We start from the raw sequence: 17,675 nt of genomic DNA, 5'->3' as shown, positions 1-17,675 counted from the left end.
GCAATTCAGTCCAATTATTCAACATATTCAACCTTATATATAAATCTTCTTTAAAATATGAATAGCATATCAATCAGAGCCAGTTCACTGTTTTCGGTTCAATTTCAGATCTACAACTTTAGATTGTTGATCAACTATGTTAAAACTATAACATTTATATATGTCGTCACTATATATGCATTTTTATAATATTTGTTATGTCATTTATAAATTCAACGTATGCATCGTAATACATAGGACACTTGTCTAATTATATTCCTTTTAAAGCTCTGAGAATAAAATTTACTTTTTATAGCAATAGTATTTTGGCACCACTTTATTTTAATAAATAATACTGTTTCACATATAAATAAGAGAAATGATTTGAAAAATAATAATACATACAATTTAAATAATGTATATACATACGTATTAGCATTCCTTTTGTCTAATTCCCGTAGTTATTGATCTGTTTATTTTATATTATTTTAAAAAACGTTATATATCCACTCAATTTTATATGACCTAAAATTTAATCTAAAGCTAACATTACCTCTTTTGCAGCTCCCTTCTAGCCCTTCAACATAATAAAGTGTACAATATTCAATCTGTGGCTGTGCCGTAAATAGAAAATCCATTCCATTCGTTGTCGATAGCTCGAATTCATTTCCAATTTAGATAATCTCACCGAAAGCTTTTGATGTTCGACCAGAGGGGCAAGTAAACTTTTCTGAATATGTCTAACAGTTCCGAAAAGTGTGTTCATATTTTACATTATATTTAGTCATATTGCAAATATTTAATATCAGTTAATGATAATTATCAAAAATTCTGCAAAAAAAATGAAATTCGATATATAACATCAACTAAAACCTTCCAAATTGTAATTTTTTTACTGATTTTTCTTTATTTACTCTTAATATGAAATTGTTACGTATCTAAACTCTATGAAAGATTTAGCGTGAATGGTGCAAGCAAATAAGCCCCAAAATATCGACAAAAAATAATTATATCAACATAATTCAAAAAAATCATGTATATAATTAGCTATATCAGGAATTTTTCAGTGAATATGTTATATATTATTAAAATAAGAAATAACTAACACAGTATAAAATTAAATTACCTGAGTTATAATAATGATCCTCTATAATTAAACTTATTAAATGCATTACCAAAACTTCAACTTAAAATCCATCTATAGTAAATAACATGCTAACAAACGATAACCTTAACAAAAATTAATCACAATAGTAAAAACAAAAGCGTTTGTTTGTATTTATATAAATGAACGTAGTGCCAGGTGGTATTTGTCGATTTGTAGAACAAATAGTTGAAAATGAATTTCAAATAGAATATAGTTTGTATCAAGATATAGTTAATGTTTTAAAATATCTCCTATGCTTATAATAAATACCGAAAATATAACATTAAGTTATGATAACTTGATTATTAAAAGAAATACGATATTAGGGCTAATATATAAGCGCATTATATTTGATTGTTATAACATGAGTAAAATTCAGGTTAAGCATACTTTGCATTTTATATTGTTATTTTCGTTTTATGTTTTATAGTGTTATTATATTTCACAGTAAATATGACTAAAAATAGTACGATTTAATTACAAAAAATATCTATTCGATAAACCAATTTAAAATGTGATTTTAATAGGACCATAATTTATGATATTTAGCTGGCACTCACACTAAAAGTAACATTCAAATAGTAAGTTATAAAATATATTTTAAAATGTATTGCAAAACCAGTCATATAATTCGTTAATAGTACGTATCTTTTAAGACAACCCAATAATAATAAAGAACTACTACTTAAAGTAATTATATAGATAAAATAAAAGACTCTCTCATATTTAAAAAATAATAATAGATCAGCATAAAACAGCATTTGTAATAATTTAGCTATTTATATTTTATTACAGTATAAACCCTATTATCTTAGTAAATCTGGTATACAAAACTCAACTAGAAATTTATTATCATAATTGCTTGAACTATGAATTTGAACTGATATACCAAAACCAAAATTATTAATATACCAATTTAAAACAATATATCACCTATTGAAACAACGTATTATTATATGGAACTTTTTGTAATAAAGATGCTATTGCTACAGTATAGATCCTATTGTTTTAATACATGAACATGATGAACAAATCTCAAAGAGAAAATAATTATCATAATTACTTGTACTATGAAAGACACTTTTATTAAATCTATTTTTATAAAATAAAACAGAAATGGGAACTTTGATAAATCAAAATATAAAAACAAGAATTAATAACATACCAATTTAAAACAATATATAACCTATTGAAACAATGTATTAATATATGGAACATTATGTAATGATATAGCTATTTTTATTATATATTATTACTCTATAAACACTGTTGTTACAATAAATATCAGATCATCAGAGGTCAACTAGAAAGGGATTTTCATAATTCCTTGAAGTATGATAGCCACTTTATTATCAAGCTACCAAACAGGAATAGAGTGATATATTAAAACATACAAAACATCGAAATAATTATTCGGAGTAGCTTAGGAGCATTGGGAAAAAAACAAGCGAGGATCGCGTACAGAGAACACTTCACGTAATAACAAACGAACATCGATTATTACGGCGACGTGGTTAAGGCGTGATGAATTATTTAAAATCGAAATGCAACTGGAATCGGCGAACTTTTGAAAACAAAAAAGCGCGCGAAATAAGGTCCCGTTGCGGTCACGCGACGGTCTGAAACCAACTGTTGGACGGCGTCAAAGTTGGCCGCGAATCGCGCAGCACCGCTAACGTGATGGCGTCGTTGGTGGTAATTGTTTTTTTCATCGGGAATCGATTTAAGGTTTGTTCTCGTATCGCCATCTCGCCGTGCTGACACGTACTAACCCGTCGTGGCCGAACGAATATATTACAGTTACCTGTTTTTTATTGTTGTTAATGCTGGCGTTCAGATTGGCTAACTTTTATTTGTTATTACTGTGAATAGGCTCCAAATTGAGAAATGTGAAATCGAATCTGATTAATTTCGTTATAATATAACAATAAAACGAGACAACAATACGTACAATTAAAACATATGTACAAGAAAATGTTACAAAACATGTATTTCGAACAAAATTATTAAACAATTTGATTTCCTTGGTGCAAAATAGGATTTATGACTTATAATATGGGAATCTCAATTATTATTATAAAACTTATGAAAGACGACACAAAATTGCAGTTTTGTGTGTATCACAATCACTGTGACAAAGAATTTCGATTACTTTTCATGACAGTCATAAGCCTTTAATATGTCCTTCATCGACATGAAGAAAAGATCATGAAAATGTTAAATCAACTTTACCATAAGTTCGATTAAACATTAACACCATTTAATTTCAAGGCATATATCTACACTTTCCAATGAATACATTTAAAATGTGATTTTGATTTAGTCATAATTTATATGTATATGATATACCTTCCTTGATAATATTATTCGAATATGATATGAATGATATGATTGATGATAAAATTCAAAAAGTATATTTTATATGGTATATAATGTATTGGTAATACATACATTTATACAATACATTTACAGAAATGCAATCCATTCAAATCCGATAAAACTGATATATTATAATGCCAAACCGTTATAATTTTTAAAAATATCATATAATTATATAGAATTTCCTTTGTTCGAGGGTCATTATTTGATATTACATAATCCTTTAAAAATATGTTATTCAAAAATATGAAAAATTATCTCAAATTTAGGAAATATTTTTGTGACTTAACAGCTAATGTCATGAAAACTTGTTTAAAATATTTCTTTCCTATATTAAAATAACTATAATAGAATTTAATACCAATTAATTGCATGTAATATATCAAAACTTTCCAATAAAAACCTGATTATTCCTGATTTCCTGATTAAAATTTAAAACCTGATTTTAATCTTATCACAATTTACATGTACATGAAATAATTCTTGATAACACCATTTATACCACTTATCATTCATTCAAAAGTATTCAAAGCCCAAGTTATAGAATGTACTTACGGAAGCACATTACAATATTGTATAATATGGTAAAGCTGGTATATTATGTCGTATATTAAAATTATTTATATCACCAATACATTCATATTTTTCAATTAGGAACAGTATTAATAGACGTGTTTATGTTATATAGTTCCAAATATATTTTCAAAATAAAAGTTTTTATAATAATATAATAAAATGTTTAAATTTTTCATCTCGTAGTTCTTATATTACTACTCTAACATCTGGATGTCTTATGCTGCTGTATATCTATGGCATTTTCTTTGTCCTCGTTGATGATATAGCCGGAGATATTTCTTAATGTTCACATTTCCGCTCATTTCATTCGCCTCTTGAGTGTGACATTGTCTCCTTCAGACACTGCTCTTTGGGTTAATAGCGATGACGTACACTTTAGTACCTCCATTTTGATAAATATCTCTTTTTCGATGCCTTTTAATGAAAACTATATTTATTCATATATCAAAATAATAAAACTATTATAATTTTTATGCGGTATCAGTAGTTTTATTACATTTTTTAAATTTCTGCAAAGTTAATGTATATTTAATAAAATATAATTATTAATAAAGTTATGGTAAATACCAAATTACAAGTCTGAATAATGCCGTAGTAACATAACTTTGAGCTATTAATATAATCTTAATTTATTAGACGTGAAAGGAATAGAGCTATACTAACTTATATCATAAAGATCATTCGAGAAGTCGTTATACTACAGCAAATTATGTTAACACCTTGGAGCTATCTTTAATCTATCAGCTATAAAAGTTATTACCTGCTATTAGTTTTAGTTTATAAGCCTGATTTATTGTGTTATCAACCTATAGATTCGGGCTATGGTTTCTCAAATTCAACCACCAAAACATAAATATTTGTTCTTTGGTAAGAAAATAATACTACAAATAAAACAATAAATTGCAATTTTAGCTTTCTATGAAAACCAACTATTTAACAAATGAAAAAACAAATCCTAATTTAACAAATATACATAAAGTTGTAATCACTCTGAATATGTTATGAAACGTTAGTCCATTTTTATTATAAAATAGCAAAAAGCAAAGCAACCTGTTCTGAAAAAACTATGAATGAATATAGAGACTCCCATCACAGTTTTTTGAACTGATTATTCATTAATGTTCCCTTGCATTAAACTAAAGTTTATTTTTCCCAGAGAAACCCAACTCGATATTCTAACTTAATATCTGTCGAGCTAGGAAGCCAAGCTCATAAAACGCAAATATTTTCAAACGTAAAACTGGCAGCGCTAATCTACCTCCTCGCATAAACTTTATATTATTTTTCGTTGGTCTTATTCTCGTTGATTCATTCTTGAGATACTACTCTCAATGCAGCCATCTTAATTTAATTCCGTCAACTATTGCGCTTTTTTTGACTGAAATTCTGTTCCACAGTTCTTTGTATTTCGAAGATATAATTGAAGAACTTTGGTCTAGAAATTATAAGAAAAATCTAATTTTCTTTACAGGAATGTTTCCCTTTCAGGAATGTGCTCTCAAGAGTATTTTACAAGATGTAAATTATTTTGGAGATATACTTGTTTTACGCGGGTATCTAAACCGCAGCATTTGAAATCAAAATTTTAAACCTTTTTCCAGGCGTTTTTGATAATAGGATTTTGTCTACATTTTGTTTTAAACACAGTAACACGAATTTACTTTATAAAAGGTTTCTTATTCTTGTAACTAATAGTATAAATATCTGCATAAATAATCTTAGTTAAACAAAAACGTAGTAACTTTATTTATAATATAATTATTCTTAGTTTAAAACATAATGTGGTTATTTTCTTACTTAGTATTTAGTATTTAATGTAAGTAGTATTTAATGCGTATTTTTATTTTTAATAACTTATTAACATTTACAAAATTAATGAGCTGATTTCAAAAAAAGATGTCCATCTCACATGTGACACCTGCATGGAGATGGTATAGGAAATTATTCTTGGAAATATTTCAAAAAAGGTTTACATAGCCTTCCAATTTTAAGTGGAAGTGTCACATAAAACAGTCAAGAAATTTACGCTAATATATTTTTCTTTGATATTGTGTTAAAAAAAATCACACTTGTTGACATGTTCTTACTATATATAATTACAAATTGATACCAATTAAATATGAATATCTACGAAATTTTCTATCAAAAAAGTAAAACATGATTTTGATCTGATCATAACTTACATGTATATGATATACCTTTCTTGATAATTATTTTCTATTGTTCTTACTATATTATATAGCCGTCAGAAACTATCTTTCAACTCATAAATTATAAAATAATCAAAGAAAGACAGAAATATACTACATCGCCTACCACATTTATTTTAAAACCATATAGTTATAATTCCATAATAATACACTTATTTTAGTAAATCCCGATAATAATAAATAACTTAGGAAACCTAACGTATCCTTACAATAATTATTTAGATACAATTAAAGGCCATCATAAACATCGTATATTAAAAATTAGTAATAAACGAACGAAGGCAATATACAATCAAGTGAAACAATGAATATGGAATCTTAAAACAATGCTTAACTAGAAAATGATTATCATAATTCCTTGAAATGTTTGCTCTGTCTTTCAACTAAAAATGTATTTTTATTTTAAATTCTGCATCTCCATGTATTTTAAAGACAGTAATTGATAGATTTTGTTTGAAATGCATAAGATAGACTGAAGGATACCTTAACAATAAAGTTCTCAAAAATTATAAATATTCATATTTTATTATAATAGTAATAAAATTTTTAGGTAGAGCATTTGCGTTTTTAGCCCTTAAAAGTCTGTATTAGGGAGACTCACTCTATACTATATAGTAATTTAAATTTATAAATTTATATAATGAAAAATTGAAACCGATAAGTTCTTATATTATACACACTAGAAGCAGTTCAGGCGATAAAAATGAAAAATGGCCCTATCGTTCGATTATATGATGAGTTTTTATCCCATTTATCACGTATGCTGCATATTAATCTTTTATGGAGTATAAAGAACTGCATTATATAAATAAAAATGACTTTTATCGTCTTCGGAAAAATAATTCTTACTTTTTCTATATTTGATTTAATGTTTTTATGAACCAGATTAATTTGATCAATATCTAAATTATTTCTAACTATATTTAAAAAAAATATATATTTTTTGTTTGATAATTTATTAAAGCATATAAATGTAAGAAGATATTAAACTTTAACGTTTAAATCGTAGGGATATGCTAGTCCAGAAAATTGATAAAATATATATCTTAAAAGCAAAGCTCTTTAAAAATATATACTTATGAGGATTTTTAAATATTTAAATTATTGTCGGAGATATAACTGCTTCAGTGACGCGGCATCTAAAAACGAAACTTTAAAGGAATTTTTCTTATAACCACTTCTTCCGAGGCCGCTGATATGATAACTTAAGTTCTACTGAATCAATTTACTTGATAATTGGTGTGAGTAATCTCTACATATTCCTCTATAACAAAATTTAAATATTTGCCACTTTGAATAAATATAGTCAATTTTTTTAACTGTCTGTCGTAATATTTTATGAATTAAGAATTTTCTTTTTTCGGTTCCAGATTACTAAGAAAGTCGTCAGCCACTTCATCAGCATGTAGAGTTTCAGATTTTAATTTTTTTTCACTTTTCTTCTATCATGTATTCTTTAAACCTTTATAAATATCTTGTGAAACAATGTTTATTTCACTTGAAAATAATCTGCAAAAGCATAAATTATTTTATACTTTTCGAAACTTTCTTTCTTTAGGGGTGTAAGTCAAATTAACACCAATTAGTGTTATAAACTATTTAGGATACTAACAACTAAAAAATCAATACAATATGGAAAAGGCATGAAAAATTAAAATACAGCATAAACTGACCTATAAACTAATATCAGATAATCAAGTCATAAACCCAAGTTAGTTTTATGATTCAATTTTGTACCGATATTGCCCAGTGACATTTCGATATTAAACCGATTAAATAATAAAATTCGGGGGTGCCACATTGACGTCAACATATTTTTAACGACGTAATCAAAATGCAAGGTTTACAGTCGATAAAAGTTCAGATATTTTCGGGTATGACGACGATCAGAAACGTGGAATGACGTTCGAACTATCTCAACCCTTAAATATTTACTCGAAAATGTTATAAATATAGTGCTAGTTACGTCAGCTGAAATTTAATGCCACACAAAAAACGTCTTTGAAAAATTTTGTTAGGGTTAGGAAATAATTATTATCAGTCTCGTATATCGGTCGTATTTTTAAAATATTCTCAATAAATGAAGAACTGATATGGAATAATGCTTAAACGTAAGATAAAACTAAAAAATATATATTACGATACCCTATCATAACACACGTATAAACAGAGTGCTTAAAGGCTTAAGATAAGTAAGATTGCAGCATGTCACGATAAAACACTAATTCGATATCGAAAATATAATATTTTATGTTATAAAACACACTTAATGTTAAATTATAATTGCAAAACAATATCATCGAAAGCCTTTATAATTCAGCAATTCAGAATCTGTTGGTCCAATAATGAACCAAGAATGTACAAGGAGTAAGGACAATTAATTATAATAATGTTTTGAGCTTATTGTTACTGTAATAACATCAGAATATGCTGGTAATATTATATATATAACATAACAGTACTTACCTGATTAGCTAGCATTGGCTTTTATATTCAGGATTATAATAAAGTGCTGCTATCTGGTCACTTATTCTCCTTTTATATAATATCAATTATCAAGGGCGAATGTTTTCTGATGGCTTATTAAAATAAATTTTTAAATGAAAGGTTGAAAATTTCCACATGCTATATATATAGCATGTGGAAATTTTCATATATATATATATATATATATATATATATATATATTTCCATATATATATTTCATATCATATATATATATATATATATATATATATTCTATATATATATATATATATATATATATATATATATATATATATATATATATATATATATATATATATATATATATATATATATATTTCATATATATATATATATATATATATATATATATATATATATATATATATATATATATGTATATTATATGTATTACTATAAACAATAATAAAAATTATATATTGGCGCTTTTTAATAGTATCCTAATAAAATATATTTTTGTGATCAAAAAATAGGGCCAAAAACAGATCCTCCGCTAGGACATTGTAACTTAAAACATCTAAGTACAATAATCTATTCGATTACTAATTTTTAATCCCGCATGTAAAAATAATGTTCGAAAGCAATATTGCTCAACCTGTAAAGATAATTACCGAAAGCCGAAAGTCCGTAAAAATAAACTATATAAAAACATTTTTGAAATTATCTTTAATCCCGAAATATAAAAGACAACTCTCCCACTAGCTATTAACACTTTTTTACAGTAATACAACTTATAAATCAAAACTTTATCTTTCCTTTTATCACAATAGAAGCCTCAAAATATTTAACACCAAATTATAAAAGACAACCCTCCCACTAGCTATTAAAACTTTTTTTGTGATAATACAACTCATAAATTAAAAATTTATATTTCCTTGTATCACAACCAAAGTATTAAAATCTTTAAACCCGAAATATAAAATAGAACCATTGCATTAGCTCTTAACATTTTTTTGCGATAATACATCATTTAAATCAAAACTTTATATTTTCTTGTATCACAACATAAGTCCTACAATCTTTAATACCGAAATATAAAAGACAACTCTCCCATTATTTATTAACACTTTTTTTTGATAATACATTTTATAAATCAAAACTTTATATTTTCTTGTATCACAACACTAGTCCTATAAACGAATATTCTAAACTGGGTACTTACACAATGATATGATAAAAAAAGCATTTCCAGTTATCCGGTCTCTCTAGGAAGTTGTAGACTTGACCTTGGAAGGTGGCCCTACCGGCGATCTTTCGATGCTGTTTGGACGCGTATCGTGCGGCGTCTCCCCATTTCGGGGGACTCTCCAAGAGGAGAGAGGCCGGGTTAAGGCCTTGGCAGCATGCTCCAGCTGGTGGAACTAAAACACGAAAGCTTTATTAAATAAAATATAATATAGAACTGAGAACATATATTTTAAAAAAATCTCGAACCAGCGTTAGGTTCATATGCATATATGATTCGCTATTTATATTTATGATTTGCGTAAGAAAGTAGCCTGTATATTCCCGACCTGACACATAGATAGAGCTACTAGAATAAAATCCATATATTTTTTAGTTAGCCCTAACAATAAAAAAATTCGTTCATAAATTTGACAGCTGTCGGATCATTAGTTTGTGAATTATAGCAGTTTGAGTGAAGCAACTTTTGTTATTGTGAAAAAAAATTATAAAAAGGAACTTCGCGTGTTGATAGAATATTGCTTTTTGAAGGAAAAAATACAGTTGAAGCAAAAACTTGGCTTGATGCCGAGTTTCCGGGCAATGCCCCAGAAAAAGCAACCATCATCATATGATAATCCAACAACCATCATATAATAAGCATCGAAGGTGGTGAACGCAGTGGATTTCCAAAAAAGTTTGTTACTGACGAAATCATTAAAAAAATCCACAAAATAATTTTGAATTACCGTAAATTGAAATTGAATGAAATAGCAGACTCTGTAAAGATATCAACCTAACATGCGTGGCGTGTACATCGTATCATTCAAGAATATTTGGGTACGAGAGGGCCGCGCGAGCTCACTTTTGACCAAAACCAACGATGAGTTGATGATTCAGAGCAGTGTTTAAGGATAACTGGATGGCTCCATCATTTCAGTCCGAAGTCCAATCGTCCAAGAGAACTGCATACGATAAACCCGCTCCAAAGCGTGGGAAAACGTAACAGTCGGCTGGCAAGGTTATGGAGGATGTATTTTGGGATGCGCATGGAATAATTTTCAGTGACTACCTTGAAAAAGAAAGGAACATCAACAGCGACTATTGCGTAGCGTTATTGGACTGTTTGAAGGACGAAATTGCCGAAAAACGGCTGCATTTGAAGAAGAAGAAAATGCTGCTTCACCAAGGCAATGCACTGTGTCACAAGTCAGTGAAAATGATGGCAAAAATCTATGAACTGGGCTTCGAATTGCTTCCTCATCCACCGTATTCTTCAGATCTAGCCCCCAGCGACCATTTCCTGTTCTCAAATCTCAAGAAAATGCTCGCTAGGAAGACATTTTAGTCGAATGAAGAGGTAATTATTTTGGAGCAAAAGGAGAAAATTTAAACGAAAAGTTGGAGGGTCGCTATAATCAGTGCATTACCCTGGGAGGGAATTATGTTGAATAAAAAAACTAATTTTGCCAAAAAAATATGTTTTACAATAATAGGCCGGGTACTTTTTAATTGACCTGTTATATAAATAATTAAAAAATTCTAAGAATGAAAATATTTATTATTGTAGAATATCTCCAATAGCAAGTATTTAAATGTCAAAAATAATTTATGTATATGTATTACTTTTGCATACCCCCCACCAGCGAATTAACATTGACCCAAAAACAAACTGTTAAACAAATAATAATTAAATTAATTAATGGGAAAATATCTAGGGACCAGTTAAATAAATTAAATCATTGAAGGGAAGTGAGGTGAGTGGCCAAACTGCGGGGAAATTCGCCTGAAGCGAAAGGTAAATTAGATACCAATTATCCTGTTCTTTTTCTCTTATTTGATCATTGGTTCGGATCTATTAAGGAAATTGGTTAAATCAACCTGAAAAGCTTAAGGTAAATCCTTTCCCGGATTTATTATTCCGATAAAAAGGGTTTTTTATATATTATTTGTCAAATAATTTTACTATTTCAAGTTTATTTAATTTTGATATTTCAAGCGGTCAATTGTATGGTTTCACTGAAAAAGTTTTGTTAAAGATACACCAATTTAAAGCCATCTATTAGCGAAAAACAAAATAACTTTTTCCCCAAACATACATTTATACACTGAATTTCATTATGTAGTATTCAAGAAAAACATTTAATTTTTAAGTATAACCCCTTAATGTTAGCAGAGAACGTTAAGACTTATCAGCCTATATTTGACGTGCTTATTTTAAATATAGATGCGATCTCGCTAATAAAACATTTGGCTAGTCTCTGGGAATCACTCAAGGTATTTAATGTGAAAGGATCTCTGGAGTATCGCTACTCTCATTGAACTCTAGGGAAATCATATAGAGAAGCGGAACGGCCTTTTTCATTAACAAAATTTAAAATTAAACGCAATTGTTAATAGAACTCGAAGTTTATGGAAACACATTGCCTCATACAGAATTATAACAGAATTTAGGCTTTAATCAAAGACATAAATATATGTTTAACGGTAGTAATTAATGATATAAGTTAATATCCAGTAATTTTGACGTTTGGGATTGTCGTAATATTTTCACGAATAATCTAGTACCAAATATCTTTTAATATAGTAAGCAGTTTTTCAACCAGTGTTCCTAAATCTTCATTAAAAAATTAAAATTAACACTAAACCTAACTATTTTTTTATTATTTAATTAATATATTGTTACTAGTCGTTTCCGTCTAACCTACAATTTGTCTTTATGGTAACTTAAATCTAGATATATAACTAGGAGGACCCATCGGCCTTATCTCAGTCTCTGGTAAAATAATGTTTATACATCTCACTGCTTTATTTTTATTATATGCACCCTATTACTCAACTCTACACAAGATCAGATGGTTTGATTGTTTTATTCTGTGTCCCGTTCTGGTGGTATCCAAAAGCTGCAATATTTCAATATTCTCATGAGAATGGAGTCTTTCCTCATGCCCTAGCATGCCCCCTTGCAATTCTCTTAATTTCTTGACTGATTGTGGGTATCTGAATGTCTCGATGTAGATAATCAGTCCTATTGTATTTGGGTACACGCTGTATTGATCTATTGTTCTGAAAAAACATAACTATAAATTAAAATTAGTTCATTCTTGTGGCGTATATTAATCTACAATAAAAATTGGACACCTACACAACACAATGGTTAAAACGAAACTGAGCTGAACGCCACATAACCAAGATGGCGCGTAATGAAAACAGTAGCGGGACTTTTGCCCCACCTCATATAAGTCTTCAGCTAAAAAATCTTTTTAATTAATTTCTTTCTTTGTAGGAATGTTCGTCTGGTCGGTCGGAATGTGTGGCTGACGATGCGATTGTTTGTCCAAACACTCACTACTATTTTGTAGAAGGAATGCGCGTGGGAACTGAAAACACTGCTTGAATAAAACTTGTTTATTTTGATATTAAATGATATATGTGGTCGACGGGAGAATAGACAGGATATTAGGTTGGGTAAAGGAAGTACGGTAGCACTGTGGAACTGGTACTATTACAAGGGGGTGGAGAATAGAAAAAGAGAGCGAGACGTCATCGTGGTGGTTTTTTATAGCTGGGAATCGCATGGTACCAATCCACCAGCATTGCCAACTTTTGGACTTGAGATAGGTAAATGCGTGGTGGCCTACAGATCCCAACTTTAGTTAGGAGTTTTAAGGGATCAGCTGCTATCGAAGGTGTAGCAGGACGTCGTCTATCTTGGTCTATAACGTCGACCATGTGATGATGGGTTCCGTTCCGCGTGCTATCCTTTCATGCACGTGTCGAGCACCTGTCGAGTGGCTTATATTGAGATGGTTTATCTGTTAGGCACTTCGATCACGTCGGGGTCACCAATTGTAGGAATGTGTGGCTGTCGATACGATTGTTTGTCCAAACATTCACTACTATTTTGTGGAAGGAATTCACACAGGAACAGAAGACACTGATTGTATAAAACCAGTGAATGTACAGGGTACTAGGTTAGGTAAAGGTAGTATAATAATAATAATATTATAAAAGAAACGAAGTATAAAAGAAAAGTATAAATTTGTAAACACATAACAACATTTTATAATGTTCCAAAACTATTTTGTGGATTTTTTAGTATGCACTGAAATAACTTCAAATTTTGAACCTATATATAACTGTATTTGTAGTATCGCGGTACATATCGGCTGCTGTATGACTCACTTAACGCAAGAAATATTTTTTTATTTTGTTTTAAATATAGTGCAATTTAACTCATCAAATTCAGACCGGATACTTATCGATATGTTAGCTTTAACAAAAACAAAAGAAAAAAAATTGAAAAACGTATTATTGTATTTAATCAATAAAAAATATAGTTATACGAATTTATATTGCATCTTATTTATACATGATAATTAAATCAGTTTTTAATTTTAGAGATTTCGCAATCGTTCTTCCATGTCAAAGTCCCAAATCCAGTCGGATATCTTCGAGCCTGGCATACCAGATTCACCTTAGCACGAGCTTTGAACTTGCAAATAACTTCCAGGCCTTATTATGAAAATTACGGCAGACAAAGTCAGCTTTGTTTGGTAAACAATCGCGATTGATATCAAGCACGTCCTGCTGGAATCTGCTTATTAAACATCATAATTTAGCGGGAAAAATATTCGTATTCGTAAAGAGTACAACACTTTTTAAAATACGTATATTATTTTTAATACGAGGGGCTCAATAGAATACATTATAATATTTATTTATCCCAATATCTACTAAATATTTAATATTATGATTTTAAATGCTCTTCATTATTTAATATAATCTTCCTGATATTTCAGTACAGTGATTTTTCGAACAAGTGAACACTAACTCGTGCCACAATGATAATTTTACTCAATATCATTCAACATGTATGTTGTTTTAATGAAATGAAATTAAAGGTAAATGAATTTTTTCTTGAATAAACTAAGACTTTTTGACAAATGTTTATATTCAGCCATTTGAAAATTTTACATCAATAGTTAGGTCAATTCAAGTTGGTACAACAAAAAATGTATTATTAGGCCCCTTGAACTGTCTACTAACAAAATTATTTCAAACTTCCAAAAACTAGAGCTAACTTGAATCCATTACAGAACCTATATCAGCCTTGAGAACCTTGTTTTAATCAAACTTCATGATGATAGGCACCCAGTCTCATCCACAGAGATGAGACTACCATATCAAGGATTAATTTACATTTTTCCAAACACAGCGCAATAAAAGATAATATATCTAGAGTTATTATACTGCTTAAGTGTTGTTGGCAACGATTTTATACTTTCTGCCACAATATTTTAAATCAACAATCCCAATAGCTATAATAAATATATAAAAGTATTGAAATATCCCCACAAAATTTAACACATGCTTATGTTAAATTAGCAAAACAAGACGATAATCCTAGCCAGCCAAGTAATAAACAACCGAAAAATTATTTTAAAATATGGTTTCTTATACAAACTATTAAACTCCGCAAAAGTAGTTGCCAATTTGTTAGTTTGAACATAGGTTTTGAACTACGTCAGTCTATTAAGAACCAACTTTATAACTTATATTAAGACCCTTAAAAACTTTTAACAACTAAAAAGAGCAACAACTTTCAGTAATACTATAGTAAACGACAAGAATACATCAATGAATATGATTTTAAAATACTATTTCTGAAGTACTTAAGTTTAAAAAGTGACTTTCACGAAACTATAACTACATGGTATGTAAAACTCTATATAAATTATACAGGTAAAATGCAACGATTGCATCTAGAAATGGAAATTATTAGTTTCTGTAAAAGCGACAAATGAAATAATATGAAATGAACAGTTTCTAAAAGTTTCCTGCACTATTTTGTAGTTTTGTAATTTTTTAAACTTGTAAGTCTTGTGTAAAAAATACATATACATAACATTTGTATTCAGTTACGACTTAATATCTAACTATTGCTTTTTAGCCATTTACAATTGATTGTAACTTTGTAGTTTTTAAGTATTTTTACTCAAATAAGTGCTTGAAATTGTCAAAGTGGCTTCGCAATCTTAAGAATTATTAACTTGACGAAGGCAGTACAGTAGAATCGGGGAAATGGAACTGTATGAAAGCACATGATTGGAAATAGCTATAAAATTATTATAGAAGTAAAAAATATGAACAGTTATGTAACATAGGAATATATAATCATATCTTGAAAACCCGTAAAAATATATATGGACAAAGAGAACGTCCTAATACCACTCGTCGTACTCACCATATATTACTTCTTTCAAAGCTTGCCAATCATTTTATAAAATCATAATCCATGTACAGCATATATATAGAGGAGAATCGTTAATGGCAACAACACCTCGAATAAGAGATACAGAAAATAGCCAAATGTACTTAATTAGTAATAATCTTAATTATTTAAATAACTAGAAATAGTGTCAAATCAAATTTTTTTAACCCAAATCGGGCGATATCTAAACCATATAACAACTATAACAAAAAATCAGTTCATATGTATCTAAAAGATACTGCATTAGTAGTAATTTTGTCACCATAACTCTAAAACCTACACTAAACAAACACTCCCTTAGGATGCAATGAGTTTTCTATCACAAGTGCCAAGTCAATTTCGACAGGCATAAAAAAGCGATAAACTCTATAGCCCCACCCTGTAGAATTTAAATTACCTTACTTTTTATATATAAACATACAAAGTAGCTTTCCTTTAGTCCTTTAGTGAGATTTATTGTATAAAAAATAAATTTGGGGTGATCCTAAACCGAAATAACATAAATAACTAATGCATATCTTAATTTTTTATTAAAAAAATCATTTTACGATGTTATATGTAAAAAAAGTCTTTGACCTCTCTGCCTCGCTTTATATATTTTTTGTCTTGTTTTTCCTTATAGATAAGATAACAGATAGTCGTTTGATGTTTATTGATTTTACAATCAACTATGTCGCTTTACGTGAATGAGACTAGAACATGCATATTAAATATATTCCGACATAAAGGTCTTAATTAAAACATTATATGTTATAAAACTAAATGTTTTGTATGTATTGTATGTACTACATTATTTTCTAATGCATTATAAATAGTTAAAGTTGTTATTTTTGACGAAAAAATCAAAATTTACTTTTATTTTCTTAATGAATTCTTCATTCATTCACTTACATGTACACATTAACAGAGGAAAATTGAGCACTGTTTATATTTTTTATAAAAAATTTTAAACTTGTGGAAACAAAATTGTGTCCTTCTGAATCAAAACAACCCTTCGAAGTAACATGGAACCGATTTTTCAATTCATATTAAGATTATAACAGTGTAGATATATCCGAAATGCTAAAATAAAAATAGAATATTATTTTAACCATCCGTATCAATTTGATTTTGTTTATCTGCTAACAGAAGGTACAAAAAAAACTTGAAGAATCAAAGCTGAACCTAGTGAATTATTTTAAAAGTCCATTTATTCACTCTCATTTATGACTCTTATCGACTCTCTCTATAAAATTGTCTCATGAAAACTAATTTTCATCAAACAAAAAGGTAATAATTGAGATGTTTAAAGGTCTTTTTACAATTAATATTGTATCCACCTTTCAGGACCTTATTGAACAACTTTGCTATATAAAATGTCTATGTTATGTGAAGGTTTCCTGTTGTAGTGAGTTCTTTGTTTTACAAAATTTTCTCCACGTATATCGATACAAAAATA

General features: G+C 28.6%; 1 protein-coding gene across 1 annotated transcript in view; it reads right to left on the bottom strand.

Annotated features, from left to right (window-relative positions):
* Positions 1–9,955: 9,955 nt before the first annotated feature.
* The window catches only part of LOC143193413 (uncharacterized), a 91,487-nt gene continuing 83,767 nt past the window's right edge, over positions 9,956–17,675 (bottom strand). The window contains exon 4 of the mRNA XM_076399625.1: positions 9,956–10,160. Coding sequence (XP_076255740.1) covers positions 9,958–10,160 — 203 coding nt within the window. The 3' untranslated portion in view covers positions 9,956–9,957. The remainder of the gene's footprint in view (positions 10,161–17,675) is intronic.

This window comes from Rhynchophorus ferrugineus, unplaced genomic scaffold, assembly GCF_030347505.1.
Source record: "Rhynchophorus ferrugineus isolate W39M unplaced genomic scaffold, kcgeb_rfMv2 rfM3, whole genome shotgun sequence".
Taxonomy (NCBI): Eukaryota; Metazoa; Arthropoda; class Insecta; order Coleoptera; family Curculionidae; genus Rhynchophorus; species Rhynchophorus ferrugineus.
Note: the sequence above shows the minus strand (reverse complement) of the source record. Positions and strands in the feature narration are given on the sequence as shown.